This window comes from Leguminivora glycinivorella, chromosome 7 (assembly GCF_023078275.1).
Source record: "Leguminivora glycinivorella isolate SPB_JAAS2020 chromosome 7, LegGlyc_1.1, whole genome shotgun sequence".
NCBI lineage: Eukaryota > Metazoa > Arthropoda > Insecta > Lepidoptera > Tortricidae > Leguminivora > Leguminivora glycinivorella.
In genome coordinates this window covers 12,033,548-12,056,212 of record NC_062977.1, presented here as the reverse complement: position 1 = coordinate 12,056,212, position 22,665 = coordinate 12,033,548, and the positions used below count along the sequence as shown (strand labels likewise).

The 22,665-nt window shown below is 37.3% G+C and overlaps 1 protein-coding gene across 1 annotated transcript in view; it reads right to left on the bottom strand.

Annotated features, from left to right (window-relative positions):
- The window catches only part of LOC125228032 (nipped-B-like protein B), a 33,867-nt gene extending 11,635 nt beyond the window's left edge, over positions 1-22,232 (bottom strand). Inside the window, exons 1-16 of the mRNA XM_048132473.1 lie at positions 21,787-22,232; positions 20,814-20,982; positions 10,605-11,197; positions 10,315-10,523; positions 9,310-9,541; positions 9,004-9,165; positions 7,119-7,306; positions 6,579-6,816; positions 5,121-5,365; positions 4,665-4,898; positions 4,127-4,345; positions 2,936-3,118; positions 2,120-2,860; positions 1,826-1,975; positions 1,320-1,475; positions 795-931 (exon numbers count right to left, since the gene is read on the bottom strand). Of these exons, the coding sequence (XP_047988430.1) occupies positions 795-931; positions 1,320-1,475; positions 1,826-1,975; positions 2,120-2,860; positions 2,936-3,118; positions 4,127-4,345; positions 4,665-4,898; positions 5,121-5,365; positions 6,579-6,816; positions 7,119-7,306; positions 9,004-9,165; positions 9,310-9,541; positions 10,315-10,523; positions 10,605-11,197; positions 20,814-20,982; positions 21,787-21,853 (3,923 nt within the window). The 5' untranslated portion in view covers positions 21,854-22,232. The remainder of the gene's footprint in view (positions 1-794; positions 932-1,319; positions 1,476-1,825; positions 1,976-2,119; positions 2,861-2,935; positions 3,119-4,126; positions 4,346-4,664; positions 4,899-5,120; positions 5,366-6,578; positions 6,817-7,118; positions 7,307-9,003; positions 9,166-9,309; positions 9,542-10,314; positions 10,524-10,604; positions 11,198-20,813; positions 20,983-21,786) is intronic.
- Between the last annotated feature and the right edge of the window lie 433 nt (positions 22,233-22,665).

Sequence of the window (22,665 nt, the reverse complement as noted above, 5' to 3'; positions counted from 1 at the left end):
CTCGGGATCTGATGATGGAGCCAGAAGGTGGTCACCAGTACCAGTGAACCATGTAAGTAAACGACTTCGTGTTTAGGCTCGTTGGGTTCGTCTCAACAAGACCTTTGACAAGAGGTGGTACTCAGGGTCTGATGATGGAGCCAGATGGTGGTCACCAGTACCAATGAACCATATGACTAAACCACTTCGTATTTAGGCTCAATGGGATCGTCTCAATAAGACCTTTGACAAGAGGTGGTACTCGGGATCTGATGATCTTTTTTATTTTCTTTTACCTTCATGAGACGATTTCAATGAGCCTACACACGAAGTGGTTTAGTTCCATGGTTCATCGGTACTGGTGACCACCATCTGGCTCCATCATCAGACCCTGAGTACCAGATCTTGTCAAAGGTCTTATTGAGACGATCCCATTGAGCCTAAACACGAAGTGTTTTAGTCATATGATTCATTGGTACTGGTGATCACCATCTGGCTCCATCATCAGACCCTGAGTACCACCTCTTGTCAAAGGTCTTGTTGAGCCGAACCTAATGAGCCCAAATACGAAGTGGTTTAGTCATATGGTTCATTGGTACTGGTGACCACCATCTGGCTCCATCATCAGACCCTGAGTACCACCTCTTGTCAAAGATCTTGTTGAGACGAACCCAATGAGCCCAAATACGAAGTGGTCTAGTCATATGGTTCATTGGTACAGGTGAACACCATCTGGCTCCATCATCAGACCCTGAGTACCACCTTAAAGTAATTAGAATTATATTTGACTTATTTATTTGACTTATTTTTCCATTTCAGCACTGGTTTCTTCTAACTGTAGTAAACTCTCAATAAGGCAGTCAACGATTTGTTGGCAGGCTACTAAAAGCGATTTAGGCGGTTGATATATTATTTTTGTGGAGTCATCTTTGTCCTCTTTCGGTTTGAACAACTGAAAAGAAAAGAGTAATTAATATAGAGAACACTTGACATAGACTACAATAAACTACAATATACATGTGTAATATTTATAATATTATTAATAAAATGTCTATGTCTAAAGTCATGTACGTTGTAGGTTAGCATAACGGCTTATGTCGCGTACAACTTAGAACATTGTAAAAAGTAGCGCAAGCGCGAATCACCATCAGGTACTGAGAACTATGGAACGTCACAATTACAATGTTCACAAGAAAGCAGATACAAACAAGGGAAAAATCGTTTCATCATCATCTGCAGCGTCATCGTAAAACTTGTAGGGAACGAATAAAGGTTGTTTTAGTTTTACGCACTTTAGTCGAAATGTTTGCTTCAATTGTAAACATGGGAGATGGACTCACGCTCATGAGCAGCTGCTGGAACCACTCGAGGCCCATGTCGCGCGAGGAGATGACGACGTCGGTGATGTTGAGCACCTTGCGCGTCAGCGGGTCCGCCGCGTCCAGCGCCGCCGCGCGCCCCGCCGGGCACGGGCTGAACCACATGTTCTGGAACACCTGCGCCGCACCACACAGTACACGATATTACAACAACTCCGATTAAGACGACGATATTGTAATGGTACACTTTTCACTATGACCTCTCGACTCCTATGGAAACGTTTTATTCGACTGTAATGAATTCGACCGACCATGTTTCATTGCGGTCAATACAAAAGACATCAACGCGCTAGTATTTATAAATGATAATATATTAGTAGTATTTGGTACTAAGTAGCTACTTAAATAGCAGTATCGATTTTCGATTTTATTGTAATAATATATTAAATTGAGTTAAGAACAAAATTGCAAGCCATTACAATTTGCAACAATTATTAATGTATCATTATAACTTTTTTTAATTTTACCTCCATCACTAACTTGCGGATGCCCTCCTCGTCGTTCACCCGCCGGATCATCTTCACGCAGATCTCTGGGATTTTAGGGAATTCAGGACACTCTGTGCAGATGTCTTTTAAGATTTTTATTACACGTTTCCTCACGGACACGCCCGTATCCTGAAAGAGTGTACACTTTTTTAATGACGTATTAACACACACAGAATATATTGTATTTCAAGCTCCGTTGCTCATAATTCCAACATATTCACATAAATATAATATAACAACGCTCACGTTTGTGATATGATGAGAGGCACTTACTAAGATTCTATTGGAGAGCATTCCATAATACTTGTCGATGAGCTCGGGCCGGCTGAGCACGAACTTGCCGACGAGGTCGACGGCGGCCTCGCGCACGGCCGTGGACTGGTCGAGGAAGGAGCGGTTGACGCCGATCTGCATGTCCTGCCGCGCCAGCACGCCCGGGTCCGCCTCCACGATGTTGGCGAGGCACTTCATCGCCTTCGTGCGGATTGCGATCGTGTTCTCGCAGAGAATCACCAGTATCTTTCGTAGATACCGGTCGAAGCTCTGCGAGAACGACCGCTTCGACGCTAAGTATTGCGAGATCAATTCCGCTCCGCCGTAGTCTATGTAAGATTGCATAACTTGTACTTGAGTGCCGCCTTGGTATCTGAACGGCCTGATTTTTTCGAGAAAAAATGTTTTCCGCCGCTCTATCGTCTTGAATTTCTCCGCCGAGACTATAGCGCTGGTGACTTTCCTTTCCGATTTCGTTTCGGCGTCGCTATCGTCGTCGTCGTCGGAGTCCTCGTCGCTCGTGTCGCTTTTGTGCCGTTTCTTCGATTTGTGCTTAGGTTTCTTGGTGGGCGAGGAGCTTTTCGGTTGCACGACCATGTCCCTGTACCACTGCGTGATGTAGAAGTGCCGCGCACAGTTCCAAGCCTGGTCTTTCTGGCCGTTGACCGCGAGGTAGTCGAGGAGGACGCGTTGTAAAAACTCCGTCCTCTCCTCGTCCTCATCCAGTCCCGCGGTGACGTTCTGAAAGGGAGAATAAAGTAAGTCTAACATTGTAGAAAGTTAAGTAGTACAGTAATAGTAGGTTTGTTATCTCACCCCGCCCTGGTTGCCGTCCTTCTCCTCCTCGGCGCGGATGTCGCGCACGACGGCGTCCATGGTGGCGAGCTTGGCGCGCGACGTCACGCTGTCGCGCCGCAGCCGCGCCGCCACCAGCCCCAGGTACTCCAGCGACGCCACGCGCACCGACATCTCCATCGACTTGTCCGACATGTATTTTACCTGGAAATTATACAATTATTAAGCTCCGAGTGGAGGAAGAACCGACTAACTCTCTGACTTCAAGCTTAAGAGACATTCAATTATTTACGTGATGTTGGTAATTGCTTACGTAATTGGTTAGTGATAGCTGATAGAAGGATATCCCTAATGAAAGTTGAATGCCTTAAAGGAATTGTACTACCGAAGCTTAACACTTAAAGCATCTACCAAAAATTTCCGATACCGAACGCACTTATCGTGTTCTTGGCAGCGGTTCATCCATACTAATATTATAAATGCGAAAGTAACTCTGTCTGTCTGTCTGTTACGCTTTCCCGCTTAAACCACGCAACCGATTTTGATGAAATTTGGAACAGACAATCTTTAGACCCTGAGACAGAACATAGGCTACTTTTTATTTCGAAAAAAAGGGATGAAGGGGTTGAAAAAGAGGTTGAAAGTTTGTATGGGATTTCTTAATTTTAAAAGATAAAACCATGAAACTTTATATTTTAGCACTTGATAAGAAATCATTGAACATCTTGATAACGGATAGGGATAGGGATAGCGATACGGATACGGATAATATGGGTATCGTTAGAGGGATACGGATAATCGGTCGGCGGTCTCTTACAATCAATGTGCTCTAAGACGATCGTTGTTTGCTTGCTTGAAGATTACGTTTGCGATAAGTATAAGCAAAATGTAAAAATTTTTAAGGGATAATAGAAAAAAGTACTTTTTACCCACCGATCATAGTGTCGAAATACGGGCTATGTGGGATGTTTATAAAGGTTTCCCCAGCGTATATAGAATTACCTACGCGCTGTGGTCGATGTGTAATATTTCTACAATCATTGCAAGCAAAAGTATTATGTGCAATCGAAATAATCGCAGATAAATATACCTACAGAGAAACCTAAGGATCCAAATGAAAATCTTAATGAATACTTTTATTACGCGGGCGAAGCCGCGGGTAAAAGCTAGTGAAATATATAAAGTTGACATTGGCATAGTGTAACTACTTACAAGCATCGTTCCAAGTAAACTAAGCAGCAACTCGGTGGCGGGCCACTCGGGCTTGTTGACGGTGGTGAGCAGATCGTGCACGAAGTTCTCGAACAGGGGCCGGAAGTCCACCTCCTCGTTGCGGCTGCGGCACTTGTTCAGGAACGACGTCAGGAACGTGCCGCCAACGCTGATCGCTGCCTCGTACTTGGATATAATCAACAGATCTTTGTCCACGGTCTGGAATAAAGGGAAAGGGACGTGACAAATAGTGTCCAACCGAAAGTTTCGTTTCGGGCGGGAGAATATTCTGTTTCGGCGCAGAAGCTGCCGAACCTTTCGGTTGCACTGAAAATGATCACCTTGTTGTATCACCAAATTATCACTTGCCTTTCGCTTTTTTTCGACAAAGTGTTGAGATTTTGAGGTAATGGTAAAATTATCACATTTATATGGTGGTGGACAAAAAGTTTATATTTTAGCCATGCAGTCAGGCAACATATTAGGTTCTTAGGCCAAACGCATATCAGTTAGCTGAGAATCAAAATAATTTGTATACCTTTTTGTTAGATTCCGAAAGCTCCTTGTCCTTGTCTTGAGTTTTGCACAAGTTCTCGGGCAGCGTGACGACGCACTGCACCAGCTGCAGCACCAGCGCCGTCAGCATCTGGATGTGCTGGTCGGAGCTCAGCTGGAACGAGCGCAGGTTGTGCTTGGAGCTGGGGATGCGCGCTATTGACGCCAGGATATCCTCTAGTAACAGTCTTCGATGTTGTTCGTATTTTGTAAAAATCTGTAAAAAGAAGTATGATAAGTTATAAAATGTTGTGCTATTGTCGGTAAATTCTGGGATTTGGTTCGGGAGATGGCTCCCACAGTAGACTTAGCACCAGTGCAAGAAATCGTGCAAGTCCCTATCAAATTCTTTGTCAACTTAGCTGGGTCTGAATCCGTGCATGGATCTAGGCAATATTGCCTAGATCCATGCACGGCCTTGGTGTAACTGCGAACTTACCGTGGTGACGAGCTTGAGCGCGGAGAGCTGCAGCTCGCTGACATTTTCAACAAAGAAAGGCGACACGCCGACGGTGGAGGCGTGCAGCACCGTGGTGTCGGTGAGGTGGTGCGCGCCGAGCAACTCGGCCAGCAGCGTGACGCACTCGTGCGCGTGCGTGTACAGCTCGCGCACGGCCTTGGTGGAGCCGCCCGAGCGCCGCGACGCGTTGCCTGCGCCGCCGCCGCGCCGTTTGCGCCCGTCCACTGCGCCAAACATATAAATATGTACATATGTACACGTCTGTAATATGTAACTGTCCAATAATGGGCACATAAATTCTATGGCCGCAAATTTAGATACCCTTAAGGGAGGTACAGGACCTTTTATAGATTACTTGCATCTGCGAGAATGCGCCACCTGATCGAGCATCAACCAAAGGTATGACGCCAACGAGCATATCGTCACTACTTTTAAAAAAACTTGTATCTTCGTCTGTCAATGAAATGAAAATTGTAGTAAGTATGTATGGAATGCATATAGACTTACTGCGTTTTAACTTTGAGGAAAAGCGTGAGATACGAGATTTTTTAAAAGTAGTGACGATATGTTTTTCTTTATGGTTTGGTTCCGAAGTAAGTTTTCTTTTATTTTAAAGGTCTTTGGTTACACTTCAAATTGTAGTAGTAGTGCCCTATGCACCGCGCTTATGACCATTAAAGACGCAACAGGAGGGGTCAATTCTCCATACAAATTCTCTCGACTATTTCCTTCCTGGTTTTTAAAGCTAGAGCAAAATTTTGAACAAAGATTATTATTATTTTATCTGTGGACTGTTTTGCATTTATTGATAGTTTCATTTTTAAAGTTGCTAGAGCCCATCGATTAATTCCAAAACCAGCCTAATTGATTATGCCACAAAAAAAGGTGTGTTATTCAAAACTGATAATAAGCAGCTAGTAGTAGTAACTGTTATTCAGATTCTCAAATTTCATTTCGATTGGTTAAAGCAGCACCTCGATTTTAAAGACTTTTTCGCAATATCTTCTGAGTTGTCCTTAACGTATATTTTTTTATCCTTAAATCTAGTCAGCACGAGTATATTTATAACTAACATTCCCAAATTGAAAGGATGCCACCTTTCCATTTTAGAATTTCCGCTTCTGTTGTCTCTAAACGCCGATATTAAAAAAAATACTCGAATTCCTTTTCCAACTGTCCGTGATGCCCCTCCACTCCGCCTTGATTTAACATGTGATTGTGAAAGTTATCAGCAATAATTGTCATACATATAGTTGCTATCTGTTTTTAGGAAAAAAATTTTATTGAAAAGACTATGGGAATGGGACTTTTCAAGTTTTACGATAGATCTTGTCAGAGTTGGTAAAAAAGGCTTTTGTTCAGTGGGATAGTAAATTAAATCGTTAAGTAGAAACTTATGACCATGTCAACTAAAAAAAAAACAATGTGTTCACTCACCTTTCTTCTTAGAAGTAGTCTGAATGCTGTAGACCGGATCGTAGACGCAATAAATGGTATTATTCAGCTGGAATTTGATGAACATTATGATGCGGTCGATGACGTCCTCGAGGAATATGCGCTTGGGCATGCTGGGCGACGTCATGATGTAGAGCGCCGTGAGGCACGAGTCGGAGGCGCACATGACTCGCTCCAGGGCCGACTCCAGCCATATCTGACGCATCTCTTCGCTATCCTCCTGTTGATGTAATTTTTTATTTTAATGCACAAGTACCTCATAATATTTCTAAACAGCAATGCGGGTAATGCAGCAGGGGATGTTAGTGGATATCCTCATATCGACACCGTATGATATAGTAAATACAGAAATTAAGACTTTAATTACAGAGATTAAGATTTTGTAAAAACCTACTTTGTTCAGATCATCAGACCAGTTAAAATTTGCAACAAAATTAAACTAAAAAACAGTTTCTAATAAATATATTCCCCTAATTTTAGTTTCTTTAAAATACTGATTGTAATTTGAATTTCATTACTTACAGGGTCGCCAGCTAACGACATCTTTTCTGCGGCGCGTATATTCTTCTCCAGTATGGACAACAATCGCACCAGCCGGTCGGAAGGAATGGCTTCCATAGCACCGAGGTTCTTCAGCTTCGCTGCTTCCGTACACAGCTCCTGGAGTTGGTACCGCGGCAGCAACAAGTCTTCGGGAATGTCTGTTCCTTCTGAATTGTACAAATCACGTGTATTAAACTTATGTAATTGAATGATAACTTGATAACAAAGTGATCTCAGAGTAAGGGAAACAATCTATTACATTTAAAACATGTATTGAAAATGAAAATGAAAAATGCTTTATTTAGGTATCAAAGTGTCAGCTTATTACATTTACATGAGATGTATGTTATCGCTTAAAGTACATATGAATAATGGAGTTAATGTAAAATAGCCTTGGAATAGTGTCCTGAGCCCTAAACTAGGTTAACCTGTCATATAGGGGTCAGGGAATAAACCACCGCTATTATTATCAATGTTACAAAGGTTGATTGTTTCTAAACATGTTCGAATCGCTTACTAAAGTATCATATAAATCATATTATTAGGACATCGCTTCGAATTTTACGAGTATATACTATGAATATTCAACAAATATCAAAACAGCTGCAGGAAGATATATGGACAATTACATGATATAGTAATTAACGAGTAAATTAAACATAATAGACTTTTGTTTTTATCAGTATTAAGTATATACCTATACTTCTAACACTACATTGAATTAAATTACCTACTATTAACTTTAGGAATAAGAATAATTACCAATGTGTATGTGTATGTGTGTGTGTGTGTGTGTGTATGTGTGTGTGTGTGTGCGTGCGTGTGTGTGTGTGTGTGTGTGTGTTAAAAACTAGCTTTCGAACTTCGAAAATTGCGGAATGTTCCAAACTTCCACTCCCCATTTTAGGAAAGTGGGGGGGTTAGAAAGAGACAAAAACAGCCTATGTCACGCTATCTCTTCAACTATCACCACTTAAAAAATCACGTCAATTCGTCACTCTGTTTTACCGTGAAAGACGGAGAAACAAACAGACACACACATTTTCCCATTTACAATATTAGTATGGATAATTATGTGGTAGTCTGGTAGTACTTTATTTATGATTCATATATAAAATAGTAAACGGGACTTAATCGCGTATTACTATGTTTTAAACACTAACCTCCGACGTTTCAAGGACGAAAACTGCATTGTCTCGGAGTAGATTAAGTCCCGTTTGTAATCAACACTAATATTATAAATGGGAAAGTGTGTGTGTCTGTTTGTTTGTCCGTCTTTCACGGCAAAACGGAGCGACGTATTGACGTGATTTTTTAAGTTGAGATAGTTGAAGAGATGGAGAGTGACATAGCCTAATTTTTGTCTCTTTTTAACGCGAGCGAAGCCGCGGAAAAAAGCTAGTTTTAAATATGTGTAAAAATCGTGAAAGTTTAAATCAGTGTTTTATGATTCATGTTTTTTTTTTTTTTTTTTTTTTTATACCACGTCGGTGGCAAACAGGTATACGGCCCGCCTGATGGAAAGCGGTCACCGTAACCTATGGACGCCCGCAACTCAAGGGGTGTCACGTGCGCGTTGCCGACCCATTAGAAACTTGTACACTCCTTTTTTGAAGAACCCCATACTGTAGTTCATCGGGAATACCTCGACAGGGAGCTCATTCCACAGCCGGAGCGTTCGTGGGAGAAAATTCCTCTGAAACCGCACGGTGCGCGACCATTTAGGTCATAGTTTACCATTGTTCGGTATCATATTGCAAAATTGTATCTATTCAAAGGTTTTTTGCTTTTAGGCGTTCTAGGCCGATTGAGGGGCAATCAGGCGGTTAAAAGAGCTGTTGAGGTAAAAATTAAAACTACATACCCATTTCATCAGTCACAATTATATCGTCTTCTATAGTTTCAAAAACTGTTTCTATTAGTTTGTTGAAACGTTGATAAGTATTCGTCTCCATAAGTTCGTCTACTGATAACATCTCCAACACAGGTACTAATCTTCGTTCAACTTTCCGCAGTTTGGGCCGTACTAAAATACAAAGGAAACAGTTAATTTGTTTATTTCAACCAAACAATTAACACATATATACAATATTAGACATTGCGACATTAACGACATCTCGCAATAGCCTATATAAGTATCACTTTAAAAGCCTTCCGATAAAATATTTACCAATTGCTGTTTCACATTCCTCTTTTTTACTTGCTTCTTCATGTTTCCTTTTGACAGCTTCCCAATTTTTCTCTCTAGCTAAATCTATTGCTTCTCTTTCCTTGTCTACGAATGGAGTAACATTTGACGATTTCGGCTTCAAAGGAGCATTGTCATCAGAATCTGATTCCATTGTACTATTTTTTCTTGTCCTTTCGTCACCCGGCGTCTCATGCCTTTTTAACAACCCTTCCTGTTTGATTTAAAGCAAATATTTAACTAATTACTTTTAAAACTTTTATTTCAAGCAAATACAAAACATTGGTGTCCTACTTTAAATGCACAAAAATAATCGTTTAAAATAAAATTTACAATAATTAATAAACATCTCCAAATTCCCGCGTAAATATTTTCACGGCACCCAAAAAATACGGATGTTTCAGATATCTTTTTAATTTAAAAAAAAAGATAAACTGACACGTCTCTATAGAAATGTTACGCTATAGTTGAGCCATTTCAGAAATTAGAAAAAAAAAACGCAAAGATTTAAATTTCGCGCTTTTTCTACTGACAGTGATCGTTCACTATACATTTGTGTCGCTTAACTTCAAACTTGGGTAAATGAGGTAAATCCATTCTGCTATAAGGTTGATTATCTTTCAGATCATATTACATTTTTCATGTATTCAACCTTAAAGCATAATGTATTTACCCACGTTTGAAGTTAAGCGCGACACATTTAGAGTAAAGTAGTACTGTATAAAATGTATGCTAGTTTCCTTGCAATAGATTCGTTCATATGGAGGTTAGTAACAGCTCTATTTCCCATCCATCATAAATCAAGTCATTAAATTAAAAAAAAAAAAAACATTTCTCGTTATAGTCAGGGCAGGCTATGATGCTACATATCATCTGGGAAATACTTCTACCATCGATGTATTGATTATCACATTAGACTATAAAAAGAACACTGCTACATACTATTTAGGTTAAAATTTTCCTAAAGAAGATCATAGTTGCACTTACAGGTAATCTGCCGAGTTTGACAACAGGGTATCTGTTATTTATGACAGTACTATTTTTAGAGTCCTGCCTATCTTGATTGGGATTATGTGGTAACTGCTGCGGAGCGTACGGCGCGCCCATCGACGGCTGAGGCACTTGGGGTTCTTGGCGCAGTGGCGACGGCGCCACACTTGCTTGAGCGGGGGACTGGCCCGTTACCACATTTCCATCTGTAACATACACTTATATATAAATACCATTAACATCTCATAATTACTACCAAGATAACAATGCATTATTTCAAACTGTACCTTGTTCAAATGGCTTTTCCTGAGATTGTATCATTAATCTCTGCTGGTCAGGCATATTCCCAGGAGACATAGCAAGAGGATCTTTATCTTCAGATAAGTTTGTACCAAAACTTGGGTTCTCTTGGGTCAGACTTCCATAGAAACCACCATTTTGGGGGTTGGAACTGGATGTGTTGGACAAGGGACTTGTATACGTGGAAGAATTAGCACTATTCCATAAAGGAGACACATTGTTCTGTGCAGTGATGTTCACTTGGCTTCCAGGCCTGGCTTGTGATGGTGGGGAGCCCATGTTGACGTGTGGTGAGGACTGGCATGGCGGGGCTAGTAGTTGCTGATTTGGAATGGCTGCCGATTGAACTGGTGTTCCAACTGAAGATGGGCTTGAATGAGCAGTATTGTGTGCTGGGTAATTGTATGAGGCAGATGGTGATAATCCATTAAACTTTGAGGTGACATGATTACCCCAATGGTTTCTCTGTTGTTGGTCAAATACATTAGGATTTACATGTAATATTGCTTTCAGCAGCTCTGGTGTAGCTTGTTGAGGAGCAGGGCTTATTGCATTGGGTATGCTTTCCTCCTTAAGATCTCTGAAATGTACAGTTTTTTTCAAATAACTATTCAAAATCCTGCTCTTTAAACCAAATGACTAGTAAGAAATGGACAACTTTCTTATTGCTTAAGAGCTTTTAGGCTGCTGCAGAAAATACTCTTACTTACTAACATTCTTTTATTTTAATTTACAATGGAATAGGTAATTTTATAGACTAGCCAAGCACTAGCCTAAGGCCCTGTACACCGGTCAAATCTTACATGAAAATCGGCTAAAAAAACAAAGTGTGATGTAAAGCTGGATTTTTGGTATGTTATTTGGAGTCCTTGGGGGAATGTAAGACTATATTTTGCAAGCAAAAAAAAAGTGTGCTAACTTCGTAATTTAAAAAAAAAAGTAAAAAAATCGGACTTTTTTTGGTTTTTATTTTTTTATTAAAAAACTATGCGTTTTTGGTCAAAAGTTGCTGTGTAATGTTGAAAGCGCATTAAATTTCAAACAGTTTGACATCTTTTGTCATCAATGTCCGTCAAATAGTTTTCGAGATATGAAGCGTCAAAAAAGGTTAACTTTTGACGAATTTATAAAATGTAGCATTTTTCTTTTCTTTTTCTTTTTTCTTTTTTTTGCCAATATTTTTAGACAAATATCTGCAAAATACTTCATGATATGATATATATTGCAATATAACATTGTATAAAAATTATTTTGCTTTAGTTTTAGTGCAAATAAAGGTCAGTAAGACGAATAGTTACTTTGGTAAACAAAAAAAAATCTATAAATAGAGAAGCCAAGAGTCTGGTAGATTGGTTAAGGTAAAATAGTTTACGGTAAAAGTTTTAGGTTGAAAGTGCTATCTATTCGATCTTACTTTCTTTGACATCCGTTTATCTGAAAAAATTGTCTAAGCTAACTTTGCATCGATTTGACTATTACTAATGAAGAAATAAAATACAGTAAAATTTTGAAGTTTAGTAAATTAGAAAAATAAAACAGAATTAGTTACATTTTACTTTTTCCTTTTTGAGGGTCCTGGTTCTGCATCTTGATGGCATAACTCCTGTAGTGATAGAAAGTCCACTTGAGTTGTATTTGACCACAAATTGCTGTGGAATAAACTACGGGAAGGGAAAGCGCCCACGCCAATTATTAAGATACTGGAGAAGTGGTACCTATTCCCAGCAGAAGAACGTAGTAAGATGGAAGTCAACTTTGTCCACAGCCAGCGGGCTAAACTGTGGCGTGAGACAAGGAGGCAGTATGTCTCCGGCTCTCTTCAGCGTGTACATGGATGGGCTGTCGCAGGTTTTGACCAGTACCGAGGTTGGCTGCTCCATCAATGGGCAAATGATAAATCACATTGCATATGCAGACGATATGGTCCTACTAGCACCATCTGTGGGAGCTATGCGTGAGTTACTTGCAGAATGCGAGAGATACGCCAGCCAGCATAACGTGAGATACAATCCGGACAAGTCTGAATTTATGCTCATGGAGGCAGCACATATGCCCACACATGTACCACCTCTTTTGCTTGATGGAGTTCAATTGCGGAGAGTACACGAAGTCAAATATCTTGGCCACATCTTGTTGTCCAGTTTAAAAGACCACGAGGACATAGAAAGGCAGAGGCGAGCCACCGCAGTAAGGGCAAACATGTTGGCTAGAAGATTCGCCAAATGTAGTGACAGCGTAAAAAGACAGCTGTTCCTCAGTTTTTGTACAAGCGTGTATACTGTCGAGTTATGGTCCGACTACACCTGCGCGGCGGCGAGAGACCTGCGCGTGCAATACAACACATACTATGTACTGATATTTCGTTAAACGGAGAATACTATGATTCGGACACGTCCACGACAACGCTCGTGAGATTGCATCGATGTTATTGACCCTCAGTGCTTATGCTTATGCTTTAAAAACCAGTCCGTACAAGAACAATTTCGGAACAATCTGATTCAATTAATGAGGGTTTTCTATTCGTAAATATTTTTTTCCGCCAAGCGGCGATCCTAAGCTCTTTCTGACCGTAAACTTAACTTACTAAATAAATTTTGATTTGATATACGCAAATATGTGTCTGAGTAATACTTGAACAGGCCCCAAATAATAATAATAATTCGTTCTCCGCTACGCCTCCTGTAAATATATGTAAACTATCCCATTTGGCCATTACCATCCACCGATTATTTCTGATCCAGTTATACTAGACTTATGATATAATCCTATTTTTTTAAATAACTGGCACTCTTTTGGTCTTAAATGAAAGCTAGTGAAATTTTCTACATTTTTATTTTACAATTTATGTAATAGCCTGAGTTGTTTTGCTGATATCTGTCTCAAAATATTAGCAAAACGAATATTTTCATAGAAAGGGGAAAAATGCTCTTTTTTGACGCTTCATATCTCAAAAAATATTTGACGGACATTGATAAAAAAGATGTCAAACTGTTTGGAATTTAATGCGCTTTCAACATTACAAAGCAACTTTTGACCAAAAATGCATAGTTTTTTAATAAAACGGCAATAACCAAAAAAAGTCTGAATTTTTTACTTTTTTTTTTAAATTACGAAGTTAGCACACCATTTTTTTGCTTGCAAAATATAGTCCTACATTCCTCCAAGGATCCCAAATAACATACCAAAAATGCAGCTTTACATCACACTTTGTTTTTTTATTTCTCTTTTTGACCAGTGTACTGCTGGTGATGAGAATAAGGTTGTCCATTCTGTTATATTTATAACATAACAGACAATATTTTATGGCCATAATGGGCCGGCAATGTAAAAAAAACAATAATACATCAAATATTTATATATTTTGTTAAATTAGACATAGACTTTTACACTTACATTCTGTCTCAAAAACATGAATGCGTGTGCGCACGCCGCTGCACAGCGGTGAAGGCAAGAACGAGGAGAGTTGATTGGCCGATTTTAGACTTAATGCACCGCCGCGTGCTTGGAATTTATGGTGTTTTAGGATTTTTTTGGATGGTAAAATGAAGGTACACTTTTTTGTGTTTTGAGTTGTGTATCAGCTATACATATAAATAGGCTAAATAGCATCCTTAAAATATTGTCTGTTATAAAAATTACACACTGTATACTAGAATAAAAATCTCAGTAACCACCACATGCTTATAGCCAGATTTTCTGGTTAGTTCTTGAAACATTTCTAGTAAAAAATACAATTTTTTTTCATTCTCCAGTGAATCCCATTGAATCTCTGTCTCGTTCTAGGCCAAGACAAAAAAAATCGTTCTCGGTTGGACCTTAAATTTCTTAATACTGTGTAAATGGGAAATATTTTTTTCCTACAAGACTGTAAAAAATACGTTTTGTGGGGCACCATGACACCATCCCCCATCATATTTTATTACTTATAACATAGAAATTTACAGTTCCTAGGGAATGTAGACCTGAGTATATACATATATAGTTTTAAATTCAATTTAATTCTGTTTCCCAAATAAAGAGCATAAAACTCTTGACAGACATGGATGAACCAGACTGACAGATGGTCCAAGAGCTGGCAGGATTTTGGAGTAGGTCCTTGAGGCAACCTGGAAAGGTGCTCAGATGCTTCTCTGATCATAGCCAACATCAGGTCTGCAAGTCTGGCAGCTGGGGAGCGGGGCTTTATCGAGCTATGAATTTTTGAAGATTTAATTTTTTGAGGCCCAAAAAAGGTGTTTGAGGCAACCTGGAATTATTAAAAAATGAAAATAGAGTTCCTCAGAAGTCGCATAGTATTTATGCCAGATCATTTGGCCGGGTCCTTCACCGTGCCAGAACGATACAAAGTGGTAAAAAAAAAAATTCCAAAAAAGGTTCTTGAGGCAGTCTGTCATTTTTACCAGTGAAAGATGAGGGTCTAAATAGCCATGGAAAAATAATGCCATGACATGAGGTGGGGTCCGTACCCTGCCATTCGATCTTGAAAGTCAATTTTTTAGTTTTTCGTAAATAACTCGTAAACGGTGGCCCGCAGCAAAAAAATATGTTAAACAGAAAATATCTACATAAAATTTCCTACAAGAAAGGTTATGTACGTTTTTTTCGATAGGATCAATATATTAATGGATAATTTAGTAAGAAAGTTTTTTTTAATCGATTACATGCTCCGTTTTTCGTCAATACCTCGTAAACGGTGGCCCACAGCAAAAAATTATGTTAAACAGAAAATATCTACATAAAATTTCCTATAAGAAAGGTTATATAAGTTTTTTCGCTAGGGTCAATTTTTTAGTTGGAAAGTATTTTTAAATAGATATTTGGGCCGTTTTTTGTTGATAACTCAAAAACGGTGGCTCACAGCCAAAAATAATGTTAGACAGAATTAATCTACATAAAATTTCCTACAAGAAAGGTTCTATAAGATTTTTCGCTAGGATCAATATTTTAGTTGGAAAGTATTTTTAAATAGATTTCATGGGCAGTTTTTTGTTGATAACTCGAAATCGGTGGATCACAGCCAAAAATAATGTTATACAGAATTAATCTACATAATATTTCCCACAAGAAAGGTTCTATAACATTTTTCGCTAGAATCAATATTTTAGTTAGAAAGTATTTTTAAATAGATTACATGGGCCGTTCTTTGTTAATAACTCGAAATCGGTGGCTCACAGCCAAAACTAATGTTACACAGAATTTATCTACATAATATTTCCTACAAGAAATGTTCTATAACATTTTTCGCTAGAATCAATATTTTAGTTGGAAATTATTTTTAAATAGATTTCATGGGCCGTTTTTTGTTAATAACTCGAAATCGGTGGCTCACAGCCAAAACTAATGTTACACAGAATTAATCTTCATAATATTTCCTACAAGAAAGGTTATGTACGTTTTTTCGATAGGATCAATATATAAATGGATAATTTAGTAAGAAAGTTTTTTTTAATCGATTACATGCTCCGTTTTTCGTCAATACCTCGTAAACGGTGGACCACAGCAAAAAATTATGTTAAACAGAAAATATCTAAAACTATAAGAAATAAAATTTCCTATAAGAAAGGTTATATAAGCTCACAGCTTTTTCGCTAGGATCTATAAGATTTTTCGCTAGGATTTTTTAGTTGGAAAGTATTTTTAAATAGATATTTGGGTTCACTGAAAAAATCTACATAAGATTTTTTTTGTTGATAACTCAAAAACGGTGGCTCACAGCTGAAAATAATGTTAGACAGAATTAATCTACATAATATTTCCTACAAGAAAGGTTCTATAAGATTTTTCGCTAGGAGCAATATTATAGGTGGAAATTATTTTTAAATAGATTTCATGGGCCGTGTTTGTAAATACCTCGTAAACGGTGGCCCACAGCTAAATAAAATGTCCACGAGAAAAAATCTACACAAAATTTCCTATAAGAAAAGGTTACTGCAGTTATAGGTTACTACAGTTTAAATCCACATCCACATCACTTTTGTCTGAACTCATTTTGAAATTTGAAAAGCATAGGTATTTGATAATCCGAGCAAATATAGGTATAATTTTTTAAATTTCCGCGCTTAAACTTTTTTTGAAATCTTTTTGAGGCAAAGTTTTAACCGATGACATTTACCGCATTAATAGTTTGGCAAAAAAGAGTAGAAATTAATAGGGGCGCCACAGTCTATGTAAACCGTTTTGCGAGGGGCGACCGTCGCGGCCGTCGCCGTCGCGTCTCATCGCATCGTCTACTTCCATATCGATAAGGTTTGATTTCGTACGCGTCGCATCTCCGTCGCGCGACCATCGCGCGACCGTCGCCCCCGAAAGCCATGGCGTGAGCATTTCTTTTTTTTTGCCACTTTTATGTAGTGTGATATTTTTAAAAAAATATGCTATTTCTAATCAGAATTACTAGCTTTTTCAATCCTAGTAGTTAAAAAAATTGTCCCATACAATTTTTTCTTATTTTGTTACCATTTTCCGTACATGTTGTATAGGGTAACAAAAGAGGAAAGTGTAAGCCAAATTACAACTTACGAAAATGCAGACGAAAAAACATTGCAACATTTTTTATGGGAAACAAAAGAGATCCCATTGAATCCTATTAGCGAAGAAACACATGCTTATTAATCATTATGACTTGTGATAAAATCCTTAGAACAATTATTCCGAATAAGTTTATTTCCTTCAACATTATGGATTTGTACAACTATGGACTTTGATTATTATGACTAATAAATTTTATGACTAACAATAATTATGACTTTCAAAAATCGGCACTACAATTTCTGACGTTTAATTTTAAATAGATTATGACTGGTGATAATATGACTAAGAAAAATTATGACGGAAAACGTTATGGATAGTAAAAATCGGACTTAAAAAATTATGGGAACCAATAGAGATATGGGTATATGCTTTTCGTGAATGTAGGCACCCCCTACTGCTACTGGTGGTGCCGGCCGCTCGAACCGTGTTTTGCCGCAAGTCACCGCTAGTTCGTGCACTGCAAATAGTGAATGAGTTTTTAGACGTGGCACCTAATGTTGATATTCTTGCGAGCAGATGGGCGTTTATACGTGACGAATGCATGAGGTTTTGTGTGGGATTGGAGGAATGAAGGCATCTGTTATTTATTAGTTATGTTTTGGTATGTAATGTTTTGATTTTGCTGTTTATTTAATATTTAATTTTGTGTTACTTGTTGTAATGTTTATTTAAAATTCACGGTGCTTTAGTTTTGTATACTGTCATACTGTGTAATTTTCTTTGAGTAAATAAATAAATAAATCTATTTAAATATTATTGATCCTAGCGAAAAAACGTACAAAATTTTTATTGTAGCAAATTTTATGTTTGTTATTCCCGTTGAAGATTGATTTAGCTGTGGACCACCGTTTTCGAGTTGTTTGCAAAAAACGGCTCGTGTAATCTATTTAAAATACTGTCCTACTAAAATATTGATCCTAACGAAAAATCTTACATAACGTTTCTTGTAGCAAATATTATATAGATTATTTCTGTTTAATATTATTTCTGGAAATAATTTCTGATCCTAGCGAAAAAACGTATACAACCTTTCTTATAGGAAATTTTATGTAGATTTTATTCTCGTGAACATTTTATTTAGCTGTGGGCCACCGTTTACGAGGCATTTACAAAAAACGGCCCATGAAATCTATTTAAAAATATTTTCCTTCTTCCTTCTTGTAGGAAATATTATGACGATTAATTCTGTATAACATTACTTTTTGCTGTGAGCCACCGTTTTTGAGTTATCAACAAAAAGCGGCCCATTTAAAAATACTTTCCAACTAAAATATTGATTCTAGCGAAAAAAACGTATAGAACTTTTCTTGTAGGGAATCTTATGTAGATTTTTTCTCGTCAATATTTTATTTAGCTGTAGGCCACCGTTTACGAGGTATTTACAAAAAACGGCCCATGAAATCTATTTAAATATACTTTCCAACTAAAATATTGATCCTAGCGAAAAATATTATAGAACCTTTCTTGTAGGAAATATTATGAAGATTAATTCTGTGTAACATTAGTTTTGGCTGTGAGCCACCGATTTCGAGTTATTAACAAAAAACGGCCCATGAAATCTATTTAAAAATAATTTCCAACTAAAATATTGATTCTAGCGAAAAATGTTATAGAACCTTTCTTGTAGGAAATATTATGTAGATAAATTCTGTGTAACATTAGTTTTGGCTGTGAGCCACCGATTTCGAGTTATTAACAAAGAACGGCCCATGTAATCTATTTAAAAATACTTTCTAACTAAAATATTGATTCTAGCGAAAAATGTTATAGAACCTTTCTTGTGGGAAATATTATGTAGATTAATTCTGTATAACATTATTTTTGGCTGTGAGCCACCGTTTTTGAGTTATCAACAAAAAACGGCCCAAACATCTATTTAAAAATACTTTCCAACTAAAAAATTGACCCTAGAGAAAAAACTTATATAACCCTTCTTATAGGAAATTTTATGTAGATATTTTCTGTTTAACATAATTTTTTGCTGTGGGCCACCGTTTACGAGGTATTGACGAAAAACGGAGCATGTAATCGATTAAAAAAAACTTTCTTACTAAATTATCCATTTATATATTGATCCTATCGAAAAAACGTACATAACCTTTCTTGTAGGAAATTTTATGTAGATATTTTCTGTTTAACATATTTTTTGCTGCGGGCCACCGTTTACGAGTTATTTACGAAAAACTAAAAAATTGACTTTCAAGATCGAATGGCAGGGTACGGACCCCACCTCATGTCATGGCATTATTTTTCCATGGCTATTTAGACCCTCATCTTTCACTGGTAAAAATGACAAACTGCCTCAAGAACCTTTTTTGGAATTTTTTTTTACCACTTTGTACCGTTCTGGCATGGTGAAGGACCCGGCCAAATGATCTGGCATAAATACTAGGCGACTTCTGAGGAACTCTATTTTCACTTTTTAATAATTCCAGGTTGCCTCAAACACCTTTTTTGGGCCTCAAAAAATTAAATCTTCAAAAATTCATAGCTCGATAAAGCCCCGCTCCCCAGCTGCCAGACTTGCAGACCTGATGTTGGCTATGATCAGAGAAGCATCTGAGCACCTTTCCAGGTTGCCTCAAGGACCTACTCCAAAATCCTGCCAGCTCTCCGTCTAAGAGAACAAAGCCTTTATTTATGTACAGATGAATGTTTGTTTTCACTTTTTCCATGAAGAGCAGGGGATCAACAGTACTTAGCGTTTTGAACTATAGAACCCTAAAAAGTTACTCCCTTATTCATAAACATTCACTTAAGTTATCAAGCCATTAAAAATTGTTTGTCCCTTTCTGACATATTGGTACAATGAAAAGGGACCAACAATTTGTATTAGCTTAATAACTTTAGTGAATTTTTACGAATAAGGGGGTTAGTACACAAGTTCACATTACGTACACATTAATACAACTACTCCTTTTCAAACAATTTTAAATTTTATTTGATGTATTACTGATATGTGATATTTTCTTGATTTTATAGAGTGCAAGTTGTACCTCACTGCAGACCTAAACACTGGCAGCATGGGCCCTGGCCCGCTGCTGGCAGTACAGTCGAGTTCATAAATATGTGTACATTTCTTCACTTTAGCTCTTTGCAATAAGGTGAAAAAATTTACACATATTTATGAACTCAACTGTACCCTAGGTTATGTTTTTTATATTTTGCTACATACCTATACATATTGTTTTGTAGGTGTTTTTATATTTTACTTTTACACAAAAAGAAGTAACCGAAGACCTAGCCGAAGAAGAAAATTAAATAATGGAAATACAAGTAAATGGAAATTCAATAACTTCTCTGGCACTCATGTTAGATGGATTTTGAAGTGAATTTAATGAAGTACTTTTTTTTTAATTCAGCTATTATCCAAAATAATTTCTCATTCCGTGCAGAGCTTTACAGTGATACAATTTACTTACTTTGACTTTTTAAAAACTTATGATATTAAAAATAAAAAAATTACAAATATTCACAATTTTAGGACTTAAATAAAATTTTGATTCTCTCAGTGAGCTTCTTAGATGTTAGTATGTTTGTAATCCATAACTCATAATGTTTGGTGTCACTTAATAAAACTATTTGGTTTGAAAATAATTACCAGTTCTGAAATAAGCAACAAGTTCAAATAAAATAAAATGAAATACAACTAAATCATTACTCACATATGCTCCACAGAGGTTTTCATAAGCGACTGCAAAAGAAGGGTAACCAAATTGTCATCTCTAGTAGCAAGTAATATTGCTGCTTCCTCAGCAACTCGAGGGTGAAACAACTGAGACTTATTGTTGAGGGTTGATGGTAGAGGGGTGGGAAGAGGCAGCACTGGTAATACTGTAAAAAAATAAAGTTTTAAGCACAGATGTCATATATACCATAGTTCAAGCAAACATATCTACTTAGCGTTTCGAATGAACTCAGTAAACTTTGTTATTTTCTTTATTTATTCGGTAAATATTTGGCAATGCAACCGAATTATTCGGCCGAATACGAACATTAAAACTCTTGCCGAATATTTACCGAATATTCGGCCCATCTCTAGTTTGTAGCATTTGGGCATACATTATTGTAAGTTGAAGTCAACAAAAACATAAAAAATGCCTTGTTACGTGATATTTAATTGCAATAACACAAAAATTATGAACACTCAAGAGCCTGCGGCATATTTAAAATCACAGGCAATCCCTTCGGTACAAAATCTGACATGCTCGGCCCCTATACAAATAGATGAGCTTGTTCCTTCTATGTCAATCTAGTTCTGTGGTTTTAAGCATGTGACAATTCTTTTCATTTACTTGTAATAAAATAAGATCTTCAATATAAAAATATGTACTTAGACATTTAAGCCAATCATATAAAATTTCTGAAGAAAACATAATTTATAACCCTATTTTTATGTAACAATTACTTCTTAAATCATTTCATTAATTTAGTGCTATCTATTTTAATGATGATAGTAAAATAAGTAATTGTTTTGACATAAAATTAGATGGAAAATTGCAAAACATAATAAATAAACAACACTTAATTAGAAAATAAACCAATTTGCTTAAATATCAATCAAATTAGTAGATACATTGAAGAAATCGTGACACCACACAGAAATTATTACAAATACGGTTACATTACTGTACTTACAATCCGTCAAACTGGCTACTCCTGCCAAAGTTGTAATAGGGACACTTGGAATTTCCCTCTCATTCATCTTGATTATAAAATTTCGGGAGTAATTATTTCCTCTGTTGCACTAACACTAGCCTAGAAGTTAAAAAGAAAGTCTTTGCTGTCGTATTGTAACACACACCAGACGATGTTTGCGTAGTCACTGATGCCATTCTCATTTTACTTTCCACATACGTAACACTTTACACAACCAGCTAAATTACTGTTTTTGAAGATATATCATAAGGAATACATTCCACAAATATAACAACAAATCCAAAGATTGTTGTGAAAATGGGGCAGCCGTCAATTTGATGCTTTGTTGTGCGTTGTGCATCAAAACGAAGGTCAGCGCATCTGAACGACACTCCCTGTGTTTCGTGGAAAACGTCGAGTAGGCAGAATTAAACCGTTTTTGACTATATTAAATCGTCTTATACTCACTGAAACATTATGTTAATTAATAAAAATATAGTAAAATCCGGAAAAACCAAACATTATTCCAACATTTAGATAATCACGGAATCGTGAAACAATGTTGCCATATTGACTAATAAAATCAACACAGTGTTGTCAGGTTACAAAAACGCGATGAAGCTTGAAATGAGGTTAAACATGTAACGCACAAAGCTCAATGAAGATGGCGCTGTAGTAAAACGCTTCGAGTTAAAAGTGTTAAAACCACTTCACTAGGCTCGCTGAATCGAATCTCATTAACTCGCCTTCTGCTTCTGCATTTATTATGAAACTGCACCCATTAGGCCGCGACAGGCGCCCGCGACGATACAAGTAAAAAAATATTTTTCGACGAAGGTAAGAGTTGCCCGAGTGAATGCATCTCTGTCTTTATAATAA